The sequence below is a fragment of the Corvus kubaryi genome, unplaced genomic scaffold (assembly GCF_017639235.1).
Source record: "Corvus kubaryi isolate FWS band 111438036 unplaced genomic scaffold, C.kubaryi_AGA036_p1.0 37284, whole genome shotgun sequence".
NCBI classification, from domain to species: domain Eukaryota; kingdom Metazoa; phylum Chordata; class Aves; order Passeriformes; family Corvidae; genus Corvus; species Corvus kubaryi.
The window spans coordinates 4,144,521-4,165,601 of NW_024581088.1; the positions used below are offsets into that span (position 1 = coordinate 4,144,521).

General features: G+C 40.5%; 1 protein-coding gene across 1 annotated transcript in view; it reads right to left on the bottom strand.

The window, feature by feature from the left end:
* The window catches only part of RABEP1 (rabaptin, RAB GTPase binding effector protein 1), a 47,062-nt gene that overhangs the window by 7,011 nt on the left and 18,970 nt on the right, over positions 1-21,081 (bottom strand). Inside the window, exons 3-15 of the mRNA XM_042025968.1 lie at positions 19,862-20,065; positions 18,494-18,654; positions 12,962-13,075; positions 11,555-11,690; positions 10,593-10,771; positions 9,541-9,666; positions 6,939-7,406; positions 5,184-5,288; positions 4,348-4,464; positions 3,014-3,112; positions 1,451-1,591; positions 602-791; positions 261-316 (exon numbers count right to left, since the gene is read on the bottom strand). Of these exons, the coding sequence (XP_041881902.1) occupies positions 261-316; positions 602-791; positions 1,451-1,591; positions 3,014-3,112; positions 4,348-4,464; positions 5,184-5,288; positions 6,939-7,406; positions 9,541-9,666; positions 10,593-10,771; positions 11,555-11,690; positions 12,962-13,075; positions 18,494-18,654; positions 19,862-20,065 (2,096 nt within the window). The remainder of the gene's footprint in view (positions 1-260; positions 317-601; positions 792-1,450; positions 1,592-3,013; positions 3,113-4,347; positions 4,465-5,183; positions 5,289-6,938; positions 7,407-9,540; positions 9,667-10,592; positions 10,772-11,554; positions 11,691-12,961; positions 13,076-18,493; positions 18,655-19,861; positions 20,066-21,081) is intronic.

Sequence of the window (21,081 nt, forward strand, 5' to 3'; positions counted from 1 at the left end):
CCATTTATTTATTTTTGGAGCTGGAGAAAAATGTCCAAACCTGACATTTTAGGTCAGTGTTATGTAGCTTAGTATGAGTTAGGAATTAGTTAATCCAATATTTAGCTTACAGATTAATAAAACAGATCAAACACCTTTTAAGGAACAGAACTATGAATGTGTCCTGTTCCTACACTGGCATCAATACAGGAAAGAAAAAAAAAAAACTTTTATTAAAAAAAACCCACATCACCAAAAATCTCAGTGAAAGGGCTTCTTACCTGCTCCTTTTCCACTTTTATTCTTTCCAATTCAGCTTTTAAACTGGAAATGGATGCTGAAAAACAAGAATATTAAATCTTAAATGCAAGAAACATGGGAAATTGTTCATACCCTGTTTACTTCTGTTAATATTTAAAGGAAAATTAAGCTCCTGTTACATCAAAGGTACCTCAAAAGCAAACAAATAATTGTACTTTTATTTTCAGCTGCACAGCTCTGGTATCTCTGCTATCAAAAGTGGACAGCATTTAGAATTCAGGTAAGTCTACTACAAAATCAAGTCTTTGCATCTTATTAATTTCTAATATTCCTATTTTGAGACTGTTTTGCCCCTGCTCACCTATTTCCTCTTTGCAATTCTCTATTTCCAGCTGTAGAGTTTCTTCTATATTTTCCTTCAAATATTGTTCAGCTTGGATCTGTTCTTTCAAGAACAGGATCTCTGCCTTCAGCTTCTCCTCGAGGTGATCTGCTGCTGTCCTCACGCTGATGATGTCTTCCCGGTACTTCAGGATCAGCTCACGGAGCTCCTGGATCAAGGATTAGCAGAGATGTGCATTTTGCTGCCCCACAGCCCCAGCACTGGGGTATCTGCACAAGGACAAAGCTGTGCTGCCCCAGGGTCTGTCCCAGCATCCCACACCCTGCTTCCAGCAAGGTGCTCCAGTCACAGTTGGCTTGGCCACAGGAAATGAAAACACAGCAAGATTCACATCCCCACAGGTTTATGATGCTCCCCCTGCCCTTCAGCCCCCCCAAATCTTTTAGGCTTAAAGGAAGGGAGTGGCCATGAAAGGAATCATTATTCAAGGCTTTGGATTACTGCTGGTCTTAAGTGGACAGAAGTGATTGACTTCACTTGATTTATTGAATCAATACAGTGAGGCCCTGGTGACTGAACACTTGTGTGCCCAGTTGGAAAATACAGCTTGAACTGGCTGAACTGGGCCAAACCCACACTCCACTGACCACAGAGCAGCTGTCAGGCCACAGTTAACTGGTTTTACAATCCATCCACACCCTGAAGCAGGCATGGCACAGGGGGATCACACTCATTCACAGACTTACAGGGTTAAAATCCCAGGTACTGTTCTTTGTGCTATTTGAGACAACTTTTTGATAAAGAATAATATTCCAGTGAGATCAACTCACAAGCACTGTCAGTGTTAATGATTTAAAAATGTTTTACCTCTGCTGCTTCTGGTAGAATGAAATCTTCAGCCTGCTGTAAGGACACATGCAAGCTGTGTTTTCCTTGAAGACTTTCATTATCTTTTTGCAGTCTCACCAACTCTTCTGAAACCTGCTCCCTTGACTGTGTCAGGACAGCCTCCAATGCAAAGAAAAGCATAAATTCACACTTAGGGTCATGCTCAGATCTCTTCTGCCCCATTTACTTCCACTGCTTTCAAAAGTCTGGTGAACTGATATTCTTTGTAAAGAAGGGAAACAAAATGGTGGTGTGGATCAACACAACCAGTTCCCTCTTGCCTGGCCTATGCACCAGAAATAAAGGCAAGGACAACTTTAAGTGTCCAGGCAGAGAGGAGGAAGCCAGTGATAAGTACAGCTTTGCTCAGTCTCCCACTTTCCTCCTGTGTTTATCCATTAGCTGGCTGTGCTCAGAGAGGGGAGGGAGGGTGGGAATCATATGTGCATTCAGGAGCTGGCAGGGATGTTTATTAACAGCACCTCAGCACGCAGCTGTAAGAGCAGGTTATCCAAAAACCTGAAACATTCATCCTGAAACTTTCCATGGTGGGTGTCTGCCTCCCACTGTCCTCCGAGGAAAGCATCAGAACAGCTGATCCCACGGAAAGAAAAAGGATGAAGAGGGCATGGCTTTGCTTCCATTACAAAAGAAAAAAATCCAGTGAACTCTTCCAAGAGGAATGGAACTGGGGAACCAGGAGCAGTGGCAGGAGCTGTGTTCTAGGGGGGCAGCAGGAGAAGCAGACTCAGATCAGCACATTGTCCGAATCTCCTGCGTGTCCGTAAGATGTGCTCTCACACAGAGCACCTGATGGAGCATCTCTGCAGGCAATGTCCTGACGTCCTACACACAATCCCAGACCCCAGAAATGCAGTACTGGGGTTCATGAGGATGAATTCTCTTGGTCCCCCACAAATGCTGTGCCAGGGAGGAAAAAAGACAAGACTTGATTCTGATATAGAAAGGAATTAATTGCTCCAAGGAAGTCAAACTTAGTTCTGGAACATGTGGTCCTCTTCCTATTCTCTGGCTTAATTCCAACAAGATGCTCAAAAATAGTTTAAAAAATTAAGTTCCCATACATATCTCTCCCTGGGTGTTAGGGCTGATATTTTAAGTCTGACCTGCAACAACACTGATCATTCATCTCTAAAACTTGAGAAAATATTCACTAATGATGGTACTTGTGATGAATCCTAAAAACAGTCTTGAGAAAATCTACTGTCTTCAGATTTGAGGTGAAATTAAGATGCTGAAGAGGCATGGAATTAGATAATAAATAAGGGGAAAAGAAGTTGACCAGTGATCTCCATACTCCTGAATGTGCATGAACACAGACAGCAGCACAGAGTGACACAAACTGTTTCAGCTCCCCCCCTTGCCATCAGAGCTCACTGGACCAGGCCCTCTGCAAGTGAAGATGCTCAGCCCTCTCCAGCCAGCCTTGGCTGGGCACACAAAGCCTTTTACAGACACACTGAGCTCCAAGGGTCAGACAAACAGGGCTGGACAAGGATCTCTGGAATTAACCTGTCTTACCATTTGCTCCTGGACACTCCTCTTGGCTTGCAGAAATGCCTGCTGCAGCTCACTGAGGAAATTCTCTGACTTCTGACACTTGGCCATGAGCAAGGAGATCTTGAAGAAAGAAAACCCAGACAGACATGTAAGAAATAAAGCATGGAACAGATTCTGAAGAAGAAATAACCACAGCAGTTCTCTCGCCTGTTATTACTAATAGATACTTTGAAATTTCAAACTAATCCACTGAAGTTTATGTTAATTCTTCTCTCAGTGAAGCAGGAATGCAGATCCAGGCACTATGGACAGATTAAAGACAGTTTCTGCAATAACAATATTTTTATATTCTATTTACCAAACTCTGAATCAACAGTTCATTCTATTAAACTTTAAATGTAAGCCAGTTCAGAAACACTGAAGGGAAACTGAAGAGCTTTTATCTAAGTTTTCAGTGTTTTCTGAATTTTTGTACCTTTCTCTGAGAGCACCCACCTTCAAAAACTTCACAAGTCATTCCACAACAACACATGTAAGATGAAGCATTACTTAATTAACAGCACCCTGGTACAGCCAGAACAACATAAGAACATATTCCCATTGTCTAAGCTGGACTTTGTCTTCTAATGACTAAGAAAAAACACGGGGTGGGATGGAAGAGAGAAAGCTCCAGCTCAAGTGAAGTAAATTCAGTGTCTTGTACGCAGCATGTACCTACCATTGTAATCTTTAATAGGCCAAAGATGATGACTTTTTTCCCTTTTTAATTTTAACTATGACTACCACCCATTATATTCGGCTTCATTGTTCCAGAAGAATTAGGCACACATTTCAGACTGAAAAATCTTTCCAGTGGGCTCTTATTTTAAAGAAGTTCAGTGCATATTTTGGCCCTGCTACTGCCTGCTCAGCTCCTCATCAACTGCATTCTTCACCCCAAGTCCATTACCTGGGAGTCAAGTATTGATAAGAGCAAGTGGTGGAAAAGGACCATTCTTCCACCAACAAGGCTGTGCCCAGAGCACAGGGCTCCTTTTGCATGTTTGGGTCATTTCATACACAGGTCACTCCAAAACCCAAACATTACTCAAATTCCACAATGCCACTCTGTAATGGATTTCAAGATTAGAGATGATATTTTAAGGCCAAAATTGGGTAACACGGTATTAGAGACATAATAGATTTATCTAGAAACTGTGGCAGAATCAGGTGGAGCATAACTAACCCTAGAAATTCTCATTTGTGTTGCCTCTACAGCCAGTAGCCCATCCATATCTAACAAAACACAAGTTCTTGTTACACGCTTTTGAAGAACATTTCGTGATTCCTGGATCTCAATTACCAAATGCTTGTACCTGATTAGAGGAGTCTTCAGCACTTTGTTTCATGTAATCCTCCAATTCCTGTTTATCTTTCATTGTCTTTTCCAGCTGGTCATTAGCCTGCCTCAGCATCACCTGCAGCTTTTTCACCTGTATTGTCACAACAAAATTAATTCATTTTCCATTCTCTTGGGGAGCATTTATTTCCTGAAGCCCTTCACTCCCCAAAACACAACATAAAATCTCTCAAAAATCCTATGTAACCCAGAAGTTCCTTTGTTGTTGAAACAGCCTCCAGCACAGATTATCCCTCTAAGGAAACACGGGACATCAAACTGCACTGGACCATGGCCATGTAATGACTTCAATCACTTATTTCAAAGCAGAATGTGACTCATACCTTCCACACCCATCTGAAAATTGTTCTTTGGTATATGGCAGGAAACAAATATCCTCCAAGACTTAAAAGTCATTTTATGCTGCTAGGATGAGGTCCTTTTCTGTTAACAGTTCTTACAGTATCAAAGATAATAGAATTTAATGCATGACAAGCATTTTAAAATATCAATTATTAAAGATACTGACTTCAGCATGGGCATATACTTTTTATAGAACACTGCCTTTACTGCGTGATCTCACAGCACCAAATAAAGTGGTTCTTCAAGGTGAATCCTTAAGAATGTACATGTTGGTATTTATGACCACACAATAATAACAAATCAAGTTATGTCAATAGCATGTCAAATTATCCAGTATGTTGCTATTGCTCAATTAAAATCAATGAGTAAAACAGCAGATAGTTCATTGTTGCATCCTTAGTAGTTCAAAAAGCTGCAAAAGCCTGGCTAAAGTAATGAGAGAAATCCCACCTGGTCTCTGGTCTCAGCCTCCTGGATCTGGATACCTTGCAACTGCTTCTCATAATTGGAGCACATATCACAGCGCCTGCCCAGCTTGTTCCCTGCATTCTGCACCTGCAGAACAAGAGTCAGCACCTGCCATGTCCAGGGAAGTCTCCAGGGAGTGCAGGAGTGCTGCACACACTCAGGTGTGTTGTGTGACCGCAAAACATTACAGATAAAAGACAGAGGCAGAATCATGTAATGGCAGGACTGAGTTGCTTTAAAGTGAAGGATAACTCAAATCAGCTGTGGGCTATCAGCTTTTCCTGCCATGGGTCCCACCATTAGCACAAAAAGCCATGACACAAAGAGCTCATCAAGTCACTATTGTGTCCTTTTGACAAACAGAAACCAAACAGGAGAAGAAAATAACAGTGTTGGGGCGGGCAGCAGGGAAACCAAGAGTAAACCTGCTGTCATTCTGGAACTGCAGTGGTTTTGGCCAAGGGGGCAAATGGAAGTTTTATCAAAGTTCCAGCTGCAGGTCAAGTTTGAGCTGAATCTGTATTTGTATTTACTGCTCCACGTCCAACCCACAGCAAGTGGCATTCACACCCCAGCGTGTGCTCCAGCCTCCAGGATCATGTGGGAAGCTGCATTTCTGTTCTGGATTCTGAGAGAGGGCTGAAGTAAAGTGTCATCAAAATGTCAACAGGGCAAGGAAATATTCAAGAGTAGGAGTTTAACGCAGCTCTGAGCTCAGGATGCTATAATTTCTCCAGATATAGCAAATCAGTAGGAAAACAACAACAACAACACAACTTTACAACAGGTTTGGAGAGACCTCCTAAGCAATGATTTGCACTAAGTTAAATTTCAACAAATTGAGAAAAAAAAATATCAATACTTCTTCATTTCATCTGTCCTTCATCTGGCCTTTTCTCCTTCACTACATTCTTATATTCTTTGTTTCACTCCCATCTTGTCTTCCTTTTCACCCAGCCTGGATTGTTATCTCCCCCCATCTTTTCTTCCCCCTAAAATGTTGCTCCTTGGTGTCTTTTCCTCTGAAAGAGAAACCACAGGAAACCCCAAATACTCCCCTTTTCAGCAAGAAACCAAATGCAAATTTTGAACTGGCATCATATAAAGCTGCTGAAAAACTGACAGGCAGAACACCCAGAAGCAACAATTTCCTTGCTCATCCACACTGCAACTGGCCCAGGGCTTAGTCTAATCTGCTTCTTGTGGCTCTCAGAAATGGGTTGTTGATGATGCAAGTCCCCAACAATTTCCTGGAGCCTCTCTGTGGTACTTTGTGCGTTGGGCATAGTTTGGCTGCTCATTTCCAAACTGTACCCCGTGCACAGCCCTCAACAAACGCCCCTGGCACACAGAGCAGCACCCCCAGCTCTGCTGCTTCTGCCCTCTCCTACTCATCCCCAGCTCCACTATAGTGCCCTTTCCTCAACTTCCCATTTACTCCTATTCTTTAAGTTCTCCCACTTTTTTTTCACCCTCTCACACAATTCTGAGTTCAACAGCCACCTCTGCCAGATCCTCCTCAAAATCCAAAGCACCCTGTGTTCAGTAATGCTGCCTGTCCCACGAGCAGGGCCAGCTCATACACCTTACAGTGGATGTGCTCCACCTACAGAAGCGTTCCAAGAGGGAACAGTGAACAGCTGCCCAGGATGTGACCTCTTCCTTTCACACCTGGCTCTGGGCAGAGCAAAGGAGGCAGAGCTTTGCCCACAGCAGGGACAAGGCAGGAGGACCCACCTCCTTCTGCAGCAGGTTCCACTCCGTCTCGCTGACCAGGCGGTACCCGCTGGGAGACACATAAGCATTTTCCATGCCCTGGGTGACACTGGAGAGCAGGGAAGCAGTCTCTTCTTGCTCTGGTGTCATTGCTTTGATTGCTTTTTCCTGATCTTTGGTCAACATGAACCCACTCGGCATTTGCAGGGATCCAAGGGAAGCTGTATCAAAGTTCTCAGACACTGAATCTGCTCCAACAAGTGGTCCAAAATCTGACTCATCCAGGTTCCCAGCAGATTTTGCTTTGTTGTTGTATCCTAAAGCTTTGGACTGTAAGGATCCAGATGTGCCCAGACTGTCTGTTGACTGTGCTCTCCGTAGTCCATCTTTAAACATATCAGTGTCTGGTTTATTGAAGGATTCACCGGAGGAAAGAAGCAAGTCTGCATCCAGGGAATGGACTGAGCCGTGGGTGCTATTCACATGCACCTGGCATTGGAAAACACAGAATAAACAAATTATTTACTCCGTTTTAGCATGGTACAAGAGGAATGCTGGACACTAATCCTTAGACACGACAAAAAGCAATTTTAAATTTCTTTGGCAAGAACATCTGCTCACAAAGCTTAAGGTGGGAGAGGAAAGGACAGAGAACCGAAATGAACCACTTAGAATTCAAAAACAAATAAAACAGGTTAAAAGAGCCTTCTGTTAACAGAGTGCTTTTGTAAGACTATCTTCCTGCCAGACAAGCAAGGACACAGTCACCTTCCATACTTGAGGCAAGATGCTTCCCCTGAAGAGATGTACTTGCAACATCCCTCCTACAACCATAGACTACACAACAGAAGGCAGATACTCCACTTCCAAAAGTAAATTCAGACATCTTTCATAAAACAAAAGCTTTGCATCAACACAAAAATAGACAGAGAAAAATATAGTTAAAATCTACTCCATACTGATAAGTTAATGTTGTTCTTGTATTTCTTTCTTCTGCTTTGAATGTCTGAAAAAATAGTAAAATATTTTCTTTGCAAGATTATTTGTACATAAAATAAAAAGAAGAGGGAAAAGGCTGGGCTTAGACACAAAGGTTTCCTGGGGAATGCCAGCACCAAAAGCCACACAAACTGTCCTGTGATGTGTATCAAGCACATCGAGCCTCTTGATCTATTTTTGTTTTTTGTAGCACTGAAAAGAGAGCAGTAATGCTTTATTTAAAAAGCATATGACTGCTTTCAAAATATCTTCCAAAATATTATGCACTTCTGCTTTGCCATTAGACACATAAGGAAGTAACACTGGAAACCAGCCTCTTGAGAAAAATTATCATTTCTGAAATAGGTCCAGAGACCAGCAGGCTGCTGGCACTTCATATAAGTGCTTGTAACCTGTAATATATATATATACACATGTATATATATTGTACTACTGTTTTATGACTGTTGTAAATGCCTTGTTTTAATCATTTTTAGGTGTAATATTTATATTTGCATGTATATACACAAGTTCATAATAAAAAAGTCAAGAGAATATACACTGAGGTAAAACTGCATTTTCAGGCTACAGCTGTTCTGTGATAACCAAAACAATATTAAAAAATCATCTGTTTGCATTGCAAACTGCCCAACAGAGAAGAACTTAGAAGTCAAATTATGAGAAGCTCTAAGAATTAATCAATAATCTGATTGATTACAACATATAAAAGACATTCTGAACAGCTAAGAACATTATAAATAACAAAACCAAACACATACAACCCCAAAACACTCTGACAATTATGCTCCTTCCCAAAATACAGATTTTCCATTATTTATAAGTCTTAGAATTAAATAAATGTTGTGAATGATAAAGAATATGCTATGAACTGAGATTAAAGAAAACATCAGTAGATAAACTTTTGTTCCCCACCAATGTGCCTCATTTGCATATCTGGACACAGAAGATACAAACAGTATTTGAAATAGGAAGTGACTATAGGATAAAGGGTAGAACTAGATCTCAGCTACATTCAGATCCCATGATTCTGAACAGTTATAAATCCTTGATAAAAGTAAAGCACAGACTCTAGAATTCATATATAAAAGTATATACTTTGATAAATAAACCAGGCAGAACACTGGCTCACTCTTCAAATTCTCAAGTCTCTTGAAGGTTAAATAAGCTCCTATAGCACAAAAACTTGGTGGGTTTTTATTAATTTTTCCTTAATTTGGCTCACAAAACCAAAATGGACCCTGAGAAATGGTAAGTACAGAATTCAACAATTTGGTTAGCAAAGTAGCTACAACACTCTTGCTGAATGTTCAGATGTAATTGGCTAAATCCTGAACACTTAGGTGTCTTAGAATGTGCTTAGAAATCCCAAGAGAATCTACCAGCAGTTAACCTCCAGAATGCAAAATGTAAATTAGCATTTCTAATGGCACCTCTCAGGATGGTGCAGTATTGTCTTCCAATACTAATATAGGGATTTAGAGATTCAACTGCAACTCCAAGGGTTTTTTTATTGCCTAATAAGATTAGAAGCTTCAGAGAATAAAGGGCTGTAACTTTGCATTTGTATTTGCAAGGAACACCCTGAGGAATGCCCATGTGCAAGTGAAAGATCCAATTGTTTTACCTCTTCATTAGAGAGCTGGGTAAGGGTTTCTTCAGGGGCCAGAGAACATGAAGCTTTTGTTTCATCATCTGAATCTTTTTGCTTCTCTTCCTTTCTCTTGCTAAGCCTTTGCTGATCATCTTCTTCCTAAAAATCAGTGGCCAATAGAGAATACATAGAAAATGGGATTCAATTTTGCCATAGTAATCATGACATCAGCTTTCATGATAAACTAAGCTATAAAGACAGTGAAAAAGATTATTTCAGTTAAAACCCAGTGTTTAGCACATAAATGTTCTTTTAGTTAATAAATATAGTGTTCATTTCATAAGGCACCCAAACTGACTTAAATGAGAACTTACTTTGCAACTTTAGTGGCCAATTCATGTTCTAGAATGATTTTATTCAAAAAGCATATTACCTAGATCAAACCCCTAATTACAGGGATTACCAAGTAACAAAACTAGCTGGTACACTGGCTATTGTATAGAATATATATATAAAATATATGTACATCCATAAAGAATTCATTAACAGCCATTACACGAGCATGCACGTTTATAACAAAACGTGAAACAGGAAGTGCTTGATCACTAAATGATGGACTGTAAGGAATCAAAAAAAAGACATAATGGATCACTAAGTCATAAGTACATACACAATCATAAGATAATTCTAAATGAAAGTCTTAATTTATGTCTAGGATATGTACTGGAAGACTGAAAAAACCTAGAAAGAAGTGAAACTTGCTGACATCCTTAACCCAGATGTTTTGCAACACAGATGACTAGTTCTTCCTCCAAGATTAATTTCTGGATATTCTTCCCTTTCTATTTAACTATTGGCAACATTAAAGTTCCTACATACATCAATATTAAAATACTTGTCCAAATGGAGCCTGTTATAACTGCCAGCTGTCATTCAAAGGGGAGATTTCTGTTAAAACTGTCAGTTCCCATTTTTTGAGCTATTACCACACTTGCCTCCAACACGTGATTTCCATACCTGTTACACCACAGTAAACCTACAGCATTACAAAAAATGAAAGGAAAAAGAGGAAAGCAGCAGGTAACCTGATCCTTTTTTTTCAGCTCTTCCACCTGCCGGAGCTGCTCCGAGGTGAGCACGATTTCCATCCTCTGCATGTCCCTCATCAGCAGCCGCTGGGACTCCAGGAACTGGTCATTGGCTTTCTGCCACGTGTGTTTCAGCTGGTTGTGCTGCTGCCTCTCTTGCTCTAGGAGATGGCAAACTATGCAAACAGAGAAAAAATTCTTCTGAACCACAAGTGTTTAAATATCTTTTCCAAAGAGAAGCATTTTCAGGAATAAAAGTAATTATTGTTATAATCAAGAACAGTCAGGCTTCGTTCAACAACTCTTTAGGATAATAATGTCTTATTTCAAATACCATTTTCTTAATTTCCAAACTCGGCTCATGATTAGGGATGTATTACTGACAGTTCAAGATTTCCCAGTGAGAAGACTAATGCCTCAAGTTCATTCACGAATTCTAATAGTTTTGGGGTTTTTTTAGTGCTGGGTTCAGAAGACTGTCTTCTACATCCCTCTTTACTTCAGCAGCAGGTTCTGGTTTCCAGTCCTCTGCAGTGACTCTGGGCTGTAGTGCCCTACATGGATGTTTGCACACTCACTCCAGCACTCAGCACTGACAGACCCCAGGGAGCCAGGTCTACACATTATGGAAATAATGCTCATAATTATGCACAAACACACACCTAAAATCACTTCAGCAAGAATGAAGCTCGCGATGCTTTAAGAACTTAGCAGATATTCAACAACAAGCCTTGAGGGAATGAATGACTCTGTTGTTTTTCTGTTATAAGGGAACTCCATATTCAACTCTTCTTCAAACATTTTAAGGCCCTTCACATTCATAAGTGTTGCTTCCGTCTCCCAATTTCTTTTAATCAAGTTCAAGTAAGAAGTGATAAAAGAATTAACAGCTCCATTGGGTTTTGCATCCTCGGTGGAAGAGACTCAAAGGACTATTACTAGGTAGCTGTTGGGTATACCTTCATGCAGCTCCTTCCTCAACTTCTCTGCATCTTCTTGCAGGACTGATTTTTGTGTGTTGAGAACAGCCACGTACATCTCCAAGTCTGTCCTACATGACTTCTCAGCTTCCAAATAATGGTTCAGTTCTTTAACCTGAACAAGAAGAGGGAAATAACCAGCTCAGTGGGGGAACACTCTCAGACATTTCCTTCTTGTTAGAAGTTACAGTGTTGCCTGTTCAGGTAATGTACAGGTGCTGAAGGACCAGTTTATTTGCAGAAATCACAAATATTCAACTACCAGTGTGTGTAAGTAGTGCCTGTATTTACTTCTGAGTAAGTTACTCATTAAAAATCTGCTAAGTCAAACCTACCAGTGTATCACAGCTGTAACAGCTGGAACACAGCAGCAGCAGCACTGACCACAGAGATGGTAAAAAGGCAACTATCTCGGGAAAGCAGGCAGTGAAGTGATCCTTTAATCAGTGCTGATAGCCAGGAACTAAATAGGTGATAAGTGCTGATAAACCAAGAACTCCTTAGTTCAAAATAGAGTAGTCATAGTAGTCCAAAAAAATGATTACGAGGCAAAGGAAAATCTGTCAACAAAGAGCAGTTATATCAAGAAATACTAAAGAAATATATTTGGATTTTTTTCTTCTTGTTTTTTTTTTAACAGCAAAGCTAACAAAGAACTGAAACGAGTGTCCTGCAGAATCTCCAGTGAGAACCTTTTAAGACAGGGTTACATAAACATCTGTCAGATGTGATGCTTGGAGAAAAGGATCCCATCTTGGAACAAGGAACAAATTGAAAGATTTCGTTACAGCACTATTCAGTTTTATGGTTTGCTGAGTCAGAAATCACAGGAGGTTTTATCTAAGAGGAAACCAAAGCCTTCAGGCAATTCCTAACTGGCTCCACAGAGCTGCTGCTCATCTTCCTCAGCACAGCACAGGATGCACTGACACCAGGCCAGGGCTCAGGACAGCCTTGGGCTGTGACTGCCACTGATGGTGGGGACAGCTTTCCTGCCCTAGGACACCAAATCTTCCATCTGCTAGCCTTTAAAGCCTTTGAAATGGGAAAGTCTGACTCTGTGGCTGCAAATGTGACAATAACCTAGAGGCCAGGTGGTTGGGAGAGGTGCAAAGCAGGTATTTTTCTAGAGCTTTTTCTATTACTAGTAGACCTGAAGCTGTGCACTTTATTCTAAACACAGATCCCCCCCACACACTGCAACTCTCAAAACAGAAAGATGCAGAAATGTATATAGGCCAAACATGACATTTGAGCTACAGGAGACAAGAGGGGCACGAAGAGTTTCCCAATACACTTTTTTCTCTCTTATAAAATTTGACTTGTCTGCATCAGACTAGCACATTGCAAGATATAAATCAGGATCCAGTTAGAGCTCCACCTCACCTCTGATGCTGCTTTTATTTTTTCTTCAGCTTCTGCCAGTTTCTCCTTTAGGGCTGCAATCTCTTTCTCCATGGGCATCACAACCGAGCGCAGCTTCTCGGCATCTTCCTGAGCCTGAAGTTAAGACAATAAATTGTAATAAATCATTAGAATTTTCACAACAGTTCCCATTACTGGAGACATTTAGAGAAAATCTCTACATCAACAAAAAAAGCTGACTAAACTTCCACTTTCAGTGCTCATCTTACTGCTATTTATTCAGTTCAGCAGCCATCTCTGTGACAATAGCCTGATACTACTCCATTTACAGAAGGCAACTAAATTTTAAATCTATGTATGGGTTAGGCCACAAATATCTGTTTTAAAAGGGAATGTTAGCAAATCGATCACTCTTGATATCTGGGAGAAAATGTATGGATCAAGCACTTTAAAAAATGTGTGCTTTTCTGTTATTAAAGGCCTAATTGTCCCACAACCTCCTGCCACATAGCACATATGAAAGAATCCCAAAGAAGTGCATGATGATGTACTGACCATGCAGTTACTTACTGAAAAAGTTAAAAGCAAATGGAGCTGCACAGTAATGGCTAGTGTACCTTAGTTCTCTTTTAGATGATCACTTTTCAACTTTACTACTGACACAGCATCAGGTTTTGGTGTTACTGTACTGAATATTTCAAACTATATATAGACAATTTATCCCATGATTATTTCAAAAAGTAGTTCTGAGAAGATCAAAGAGCAACAGATTACAGGACTGTTTCAAGGAAAGGGAAAAAAAAAAAAAAAGGAAAGACAGGTAAAAATAGCAAGAATCAAAATGAGAAATAGCATTCAGGGTTCAAATCCAGAACTGTACATTAATGTGTGGCCCTGACATCCCCATTTCTTAAATGCTCTGCCTTTCCTCCATGGAAAGTCTGCACTACAGACTTTCCAAGTGAAAGGAGCAGCTCCCACAGACTCCCCAAGAGCCAGCAGAACACTCAAATACTCCCTGCAGTAAAACTCTCCAAGGCACAGAGAATTCCAGCATTCTCATTCGGGCTGGCTTTGTGCACAAGGCTCAGAAGGCTCAGTTGTTCTCTGTCTTCTACTGGAAGAACTCAGCAGGGGAGGGAGGGCAGGGAACTGTGTCCCAAAGCTGAAGTTTCAAAAGATGACACCTTTCATAACCTCATCAGCAAAGACAGACAGTAAAAGATAACACTCATGTCTGGTTTTAAAACTAGTCTAGAATGCAGGCTTTAGAGGTTTGACTCGTTTGACTTTCAGTTTCTGGTGAGCTCATTGACAACTGTATTCAGAGCAAGACTTTCAGGAAGAGAAATAGAAAATATTTTTAACCATCAAAGTTTTCTAACTTAAAATTAATAGACAAAATATATCATTGAAATACCTGTCAATTATATAAAACACTACAATTTTAGAGCTTTACAAAAAATTCTGAACACAACACAAAATTAAATTTCTTTATGTTTCATTTACTTCTGCTACATTTTGTCACTGCTGGAGTACCAATAAAAGCCGTGAGGAAAGCAAGGGACGTCAGCCGGCAGTGAATTCAATAGCAGGGACATGTGACTGTCACACACACACCCAGACCCTGCTGCTTGCAGCCAGCAACTCAACAGTCACATTTTTCAAACAGATGGGAGCAGGAGTTCCACTTCAGACAGTGCTTTGTATTTCATTTATCATATCAGTTCTGTTCATTTAATGCTACCTATAGCTGTTTTATATGGACTAAATATAACCCAACATTTTCTGGAGTGTTGAAGATGTTCTTTTCTAATTATTCATGATAACTGCAGCAATATTTCACTGCCAGTCTGGTTTCAGATGGCTCAACACAGAATACAGAGCAACAAATGTGCCTGTGTTGGAACTAAGCAGTTCAGAGAAGCAGTCAGAAAGTTCTCTGAAAGCAAAACCAGACTGAGAACAGCAACCAACTGGAAAGACAAAACTGTATCACATTCCACATACAGGAAAATTACTCCAGCTTTTACTGCTTGGTAAACAGAGCTGAACTTTGGCACTGTGGTTGCAACATATCGTAAGGATCCCTATTAAAGGTCAGTGTGATCTTGAGCTAAACACTCAGAACAGCCTCTCTCTGCTAACAAAAGGAGTGCTGGGCCCTAGGTCTGCTCTTGGACATAAAAAATCACTGAGACTCCAAAATCGAGGTTAAAGCTCCACTCAAACCTTTCAATAAAATGAGAATATCTGTTGTGCTGTAAAATGCTACTTAAAGATACTGTCACATGTGGCAAGAGGTGTCACAGCACCAAATTTCCTGTGCAAAGAGGTGTTATTCAGACTCTTCCAGAGGTGTGATCCTTAAAACGTTTATTTCCTTCTAGCTTTTTATTAAACTTAGCTTGGCTGTCAATGGCCACAGTTTTACACATGATCAGCTCATCTCTACTCATTCTTTAACCAAAAACCAAGCACCCAAACCACTTCTGCCCCAGCAAAACCTGCTGTCCCCAGCACAGGGGCTGCAGAACACACTGTGAGGGACCTGCAGACCACAGCAGGAATATGACTCTGTGGAGAGATAATGCTAAAAATGAGTCCAAGTCATTTTCAGAGGAACAAACACCTTACAGGAGAAATCCCAAGTAACATTATACCTGAGCTTGTTCCTTAAAAATGAGACAAGCGGAAAACACACAAACACAATTCAAAGATTTCTCTTTAAAGCAGGACTAAACCATTTAAAAGTCCTCTAAATTTATCCCACTGTTCTTCACCGTTACCAACAAAAATAGCTTGCTGTAGATCAGATTTTATGGCCAGCTCTGATTATTCTCCCCTTCCAATTTCCCCTCTCCTGACTGGAAGCACACTTCCTAACAGGAGGCTTGTCCTCTCCTGCTTTCTCTGCACACAAAATACCTGCTCTGCAGACTTCTTCTACTCAAAGTTTGACACAACTGTGCTAAGAAGAATATTTATATTCCTCACAGCTCCAACAGCAAAACAGATCCTTTCTTGAACAGAAAATTACTAAAAAAAAGCCAAGTCAAATTTTGCCAGTGGCCAAAGTTTGGGCACAACTCATCCCCACCCAGTTGTTGTCCAGGCTCAGCCCAGTCACTACTCAGCAGTGAACGTGCAGGGAAGTACATGCTGCTGTGGTAGATTGCTTTGAGCTTCTGTGAAAACAAAAAAACCCAGACCTACTTGGTATTACAACCCAACAGGAAAACAGATTTTTATAAATCACCAGCAAGTTTACTGAAAGATTGATCACTAAGCAGGCACATTAATCATTAGGTCAAGGTTTCTACCTTTTTTGAGTTGGGAAGGGAGATTAAGAATACAGCTACAAAGTTTTCTTAGAAATCGTTGCTTTATGATAAAGAACACACAAATTCTCTACAGAAATTATTAATTTGCAGCCTGAAATATATTTACATGGAAAAGCAAAACAGCTGCTTCCAGACACGGACATGGGTTCCACCAGACATGCTCTTTCTGACAAAAGAGAATGTAAAGATGGAGTATAAGCATTGCTGGCTGCAAATGCTATTTTGCATGAGGAATTGACCACAAGTCTTCAAATAACACATCCCAAGTGATCAAGAAAATTCCTCTTTTCACACTGACTGCTGATACATGAATATTCATTATTTTGCTGGCCAAGCACACCTTTTTATGGGCTTGGGATGTTTGTTTGTTTTTAGGTAAAATTGAATGTCTTTTTGCTAATTTTGATCTAATTCCTAGTCTCCTTGAGGAAAAGCCTCACTGGTTTAATAATAACAAAGAAGATTAAAACCTCATGCAAAGCAGTTTAAACAATTATTTCAAGCTGCACTCTGAAAACCAGATTTCCCCCTCCCCCTCCTATTACATAAGGTACATGTTCCTCTGCTTTACAGGCCTACAAAGTTTTCCAAGCTCCTATTAACCAGAGATTAATAAACTGATCACCTTTTCGTTTAGGATCACCAGGGATATTTAATTCCCTTTTAAAGGACTGTAGTTGAAAATGCTATTTATCTGCTATGCTAAACTGCTCTACTAAAGGCACTGAGTTTAGGTGAGCTGTGCTGCCATGTCAGCAACTTGCAATTTCAACGTACATGATTAGTAAATTCAGATTAAAAATCTGAATCAGTTGAGAGAGATTGTTTTCTGGAAGTGCTTATTGGCAGTTAGTAGGGAGTGCAATGCCAGGACTTTTACACTATGAACTCTGCATCTTCTGGGTTGTTTCTACAAGACTCACCACACTCATCCAGTTTTGAACCTCCATTCAGATTCAACCAAAGTCTTTTTTTCCTTAATAAGACTAAAATATTTTCTTAAAACCAGTGTATGTCTTACAAATTCAGTGGGATTAGAACAGGCTTTGCCCTGACTCTTACCTTTGAAATTAGGGCTACATGAAGGGCAGTCCCACTTAACACTGACAGCATTAATGCAGCAACAACCAGCAACAGTCATGAATCTCTTTCTAAGTCTCAGAAAAAGAATTCCGTTTTGCAACACTAATACTGATAGCTTGCTACAACATATTAAAAATAGCTAAAATGTGCCTCATGTGGAATGTTTGTGATATTCCATACTGCATTCCTTCTGCTGACAGCAAGCAGGAACAAGGACATGCAGTGATGTGGCAGATTATCAGATCTGTTAGGCTACTCCTTCATTGAATGTAGGTTCAATCACTACTTTAAAATTGTCTTAGAACACCTTGAAGACCAAGGTAAGCCTGCTGAGATGAGAAATTAATGAAAATGCAAGTTATTATAATAAAAAAACCAAAGATTATAAAGCACTGATCTATTATGACGGGTTCAATTTCCTTTCCTTGTCTGAAAGGAAACACATCAAATCTTCAACTTCAACCTTCTCGAAAAAAATGAAAATCAAAACTCAATACAAGGCACCTCAATCTACTTCTATTAACTTTTCTTAGTTCATAGAACTTAGATCTTTGAAAACCTACAACAGTATCTGTCCATACTCCAGAGCAATTATTTTTCATCATCTAGAGCCTGTCGTTTTGTGACAGCAAGGTTCTGTACTTCCTAGGGAGGCAGCAGTACTGAGGCTTACTCTAGAGAAAGAGGAAAGACATCTTAGGTATTCTGAGGTTTTTAATGGGTACTTTAAGTTTTTAAGACCTGGCAAAAGAAATAAAGGTACAGAAGTGTAAAGGAAACTTTATAAAACTGCAGTCAATCCAGGAAAATCTAAAGGTGGTTTTACTTGAGCTCATTTGACACTATGGCAAGTGACTTTACAAGGCTACTTGCTTTTACGAGCTGAAGGCAAAACATTGCCATCTTCTCAGGTGCAATTCTCTCACTGAATCCACATAATTAGGAACAAAACCTTTAAGGCTTCAAATGGATTAGGTCATGATGACTTCCATGAACAAAGGCTAGCAGTTGGCAGGAGCAGGCTGTGTGAATTGCTGAAGAATTACAGCAGGCATAGGAATGAACCCATGTGTGACCCCACAGGCCTATCTTCGAACAGAAACTGAGGAACTCCATTCCAATGTACCTTTTTCATTTCATTTTCTAGGTTTTCTTCCTCCTGGCCTTCGGAGAGTCGCCTCCTTAACTCTGCAATTTCCCGCTCCATGTTTTCTCGGTACTGGTTCCACTGAGCTCGCTCTTGCTCCATCCTGTGGTGATACTGGAGCTCATAGTCACGAACAGTCTCTAGAAAACAGCATTTTCAAAACTTATTTTCAATGTAAGTTAAAGAACAGAGCTTTAGGAACTCCATCTCCAACCACTCAATGATTTACTATAATTAATCAAAAGTAGGACAACGGTGAGCTCTCCCTTCCCTTGGATTCCTTCCCCAAAACCCAAATGTAAGTAAAAAATCGAAAGGAACTGAATTTCAATTAGTACCATCACCAGAATACAAAGAAACAAGCCCCCAAAACTGTGCAACTCCTAATTTCAAGGTAACATACATGACTAACATCCTGTTTAGCAGCACATTTTGTACCTCCAAGCACATCATCCAAACAAATGACCATTAAAAAGGCACTCCAAAATGCAAAGAAATTCAAACTTCTTGCATAGCTTGCATTGCCCCAGGATTAACACTACCCCTCTGAGGTCAGGAGCTGTCTGTGTTTACACAGGGACAGCAGCTGGCACAGCTGAGCCTTAATCTAGGTTCATGTATCTGTGTAGATCATAAGTAAGCAGACATTCATGTACTCAATATACAGGAAGGTTTGTCTGTTCTGGGTGAAAAGCATAATGAGGTGATGAAAAAACTGCCCAGTTTCAGACTCAGGATAGAGTGATCCTGTTTGTGGACCTTTAAGAAAACAGACATTTGTGGCAATAGTCTGTTCCCAGTTCATATCCTTTTGTTCATTCACTTTGTCTCAGAAATGTCAACAGCTGTGCAACATGCAAATATAACAAGGAATAGATCAGAACTATCCAGAAAAAAAACACCCAGGACTGAGAGAGCAGCATGTGCAGTCACTACCCTGGGGGAAGGCCCATGTGAGTACTGGAGAGACACCTGACTACGAGAGCAGAACTGTGCTCACACAGAAGGAAAAAAGAGAATCATGCGGGCAGCTTAAATCTGTTTTCAGACTTGTCAAATTACAGGCATCATACTTCTCTTCATGGAAGGATAAGGTATCACACTCATAGTCCCTCAAAAATGCTTTGCATATACATGAGGTTCCCATGGCCATGAATTCTAAATTCTGTCCTCAAGTTGACAATAAAAACCCACTAAGCTCCTTTTCACAGCCTTGGGAACTACCCTTCATCCAGCCCTTCAGCAGCTTTCCCAAGCCATAACAATTATCCATATTCTGTGGAAGAGCAGACACAAATCCCTAAAGACACCAGGGTGGCTGATCTCAGCAGCTTGCCTGGCTGTTACCTTTCATGATGGCCTGGAGTGAAGCCACTTCTTCTTGCCACTGCCTCTTGACCTCATCGATGGCCTCCTGCTTGGTGGTCTCTGACACGGTGGCTATGGCCTTGATGTTCTCCATTTCAGCGTGGGCTTCCATCAGCTGGGTCCGCAGCTGGCCCAGGTCATCCTGGGCTGCCTGCAGCACTGCATTCTGTCTTTTCAGGTCCTCTGAAAGGAGGATTACATACATTTAGCTTGATTATAAGTTCAATCTGAAGTGTAGCCCTAGTTGCTATGGCAAAGAACAGAAGGGAGTGAAGGAAGCACTGGTATTAAAACATCTACCTGTGAGGACTGAACAAATGTTGGCAGGTATCTTCAGGGAATGCTATTTCTTGACTTTGCTTGCCCTTGCCTTTTATTAAAGAAGTATCTTCTGTCACGGATGCAGACACAAAGCACACACTAGATGTAATTAGGATCAATATACCTGATGAAAGCGGACTGTGCTTTTCATCAGCTCTTATTATTTAACTCATTCTGGTAATGAATCTGGAAAAGGAAAGAACAGACTGGAAAACAGTTTTTCTCCCATTTCTGGCACTGACTTGGTTCTCAGTTTGGATGGAACACTTCATATTTCTCAAACAGAAACACTCCGTGACCACTTTGGAGAGCCCACATAAGAAAACTATGCAGCCTAATTTGCCCTTTACTGAAGACTTTGGTAAAACTGAGCTTCTACTAAGAAAAGGGATACATTCAATGGAACTCCCACTACTTCTCTAATTGTTGCAACTATAAACAGAAATTAAACTAATTTTGTATTATCCTCCTGAGTTCTCAGCTAATCCAAAACAAACAGATCTGGAAGACATGTATAATTAATTCCGAAAGCACTAACACAGAATATGTGTTTTATGCCCACATAGCCTGTTTCAATGGCAATCACTTTTAGCAGAGACATCTGGCCAGTACACAACCCAAACCAAGCTATCTCCATGTATTTCCCTCAGGGTCAAAAAGCTGAATCAATCCTGGTGCTCTCGCCCCCAACAGAGAATATGGAACCCAGAAATAATCAAGTACTTAAAAGGACATTAATCCTTGTATTAAAAATGAAGACTCTGCAGCCATTAATATTCTTAGTTTTCAAATGACAGTATTAAAGATGGGTTCCAACAGCCCCAAAGCACATTTAGGAAAGGGTCTTGGAGACAAGGAGGGAAAAGTGTTTTGAGGGG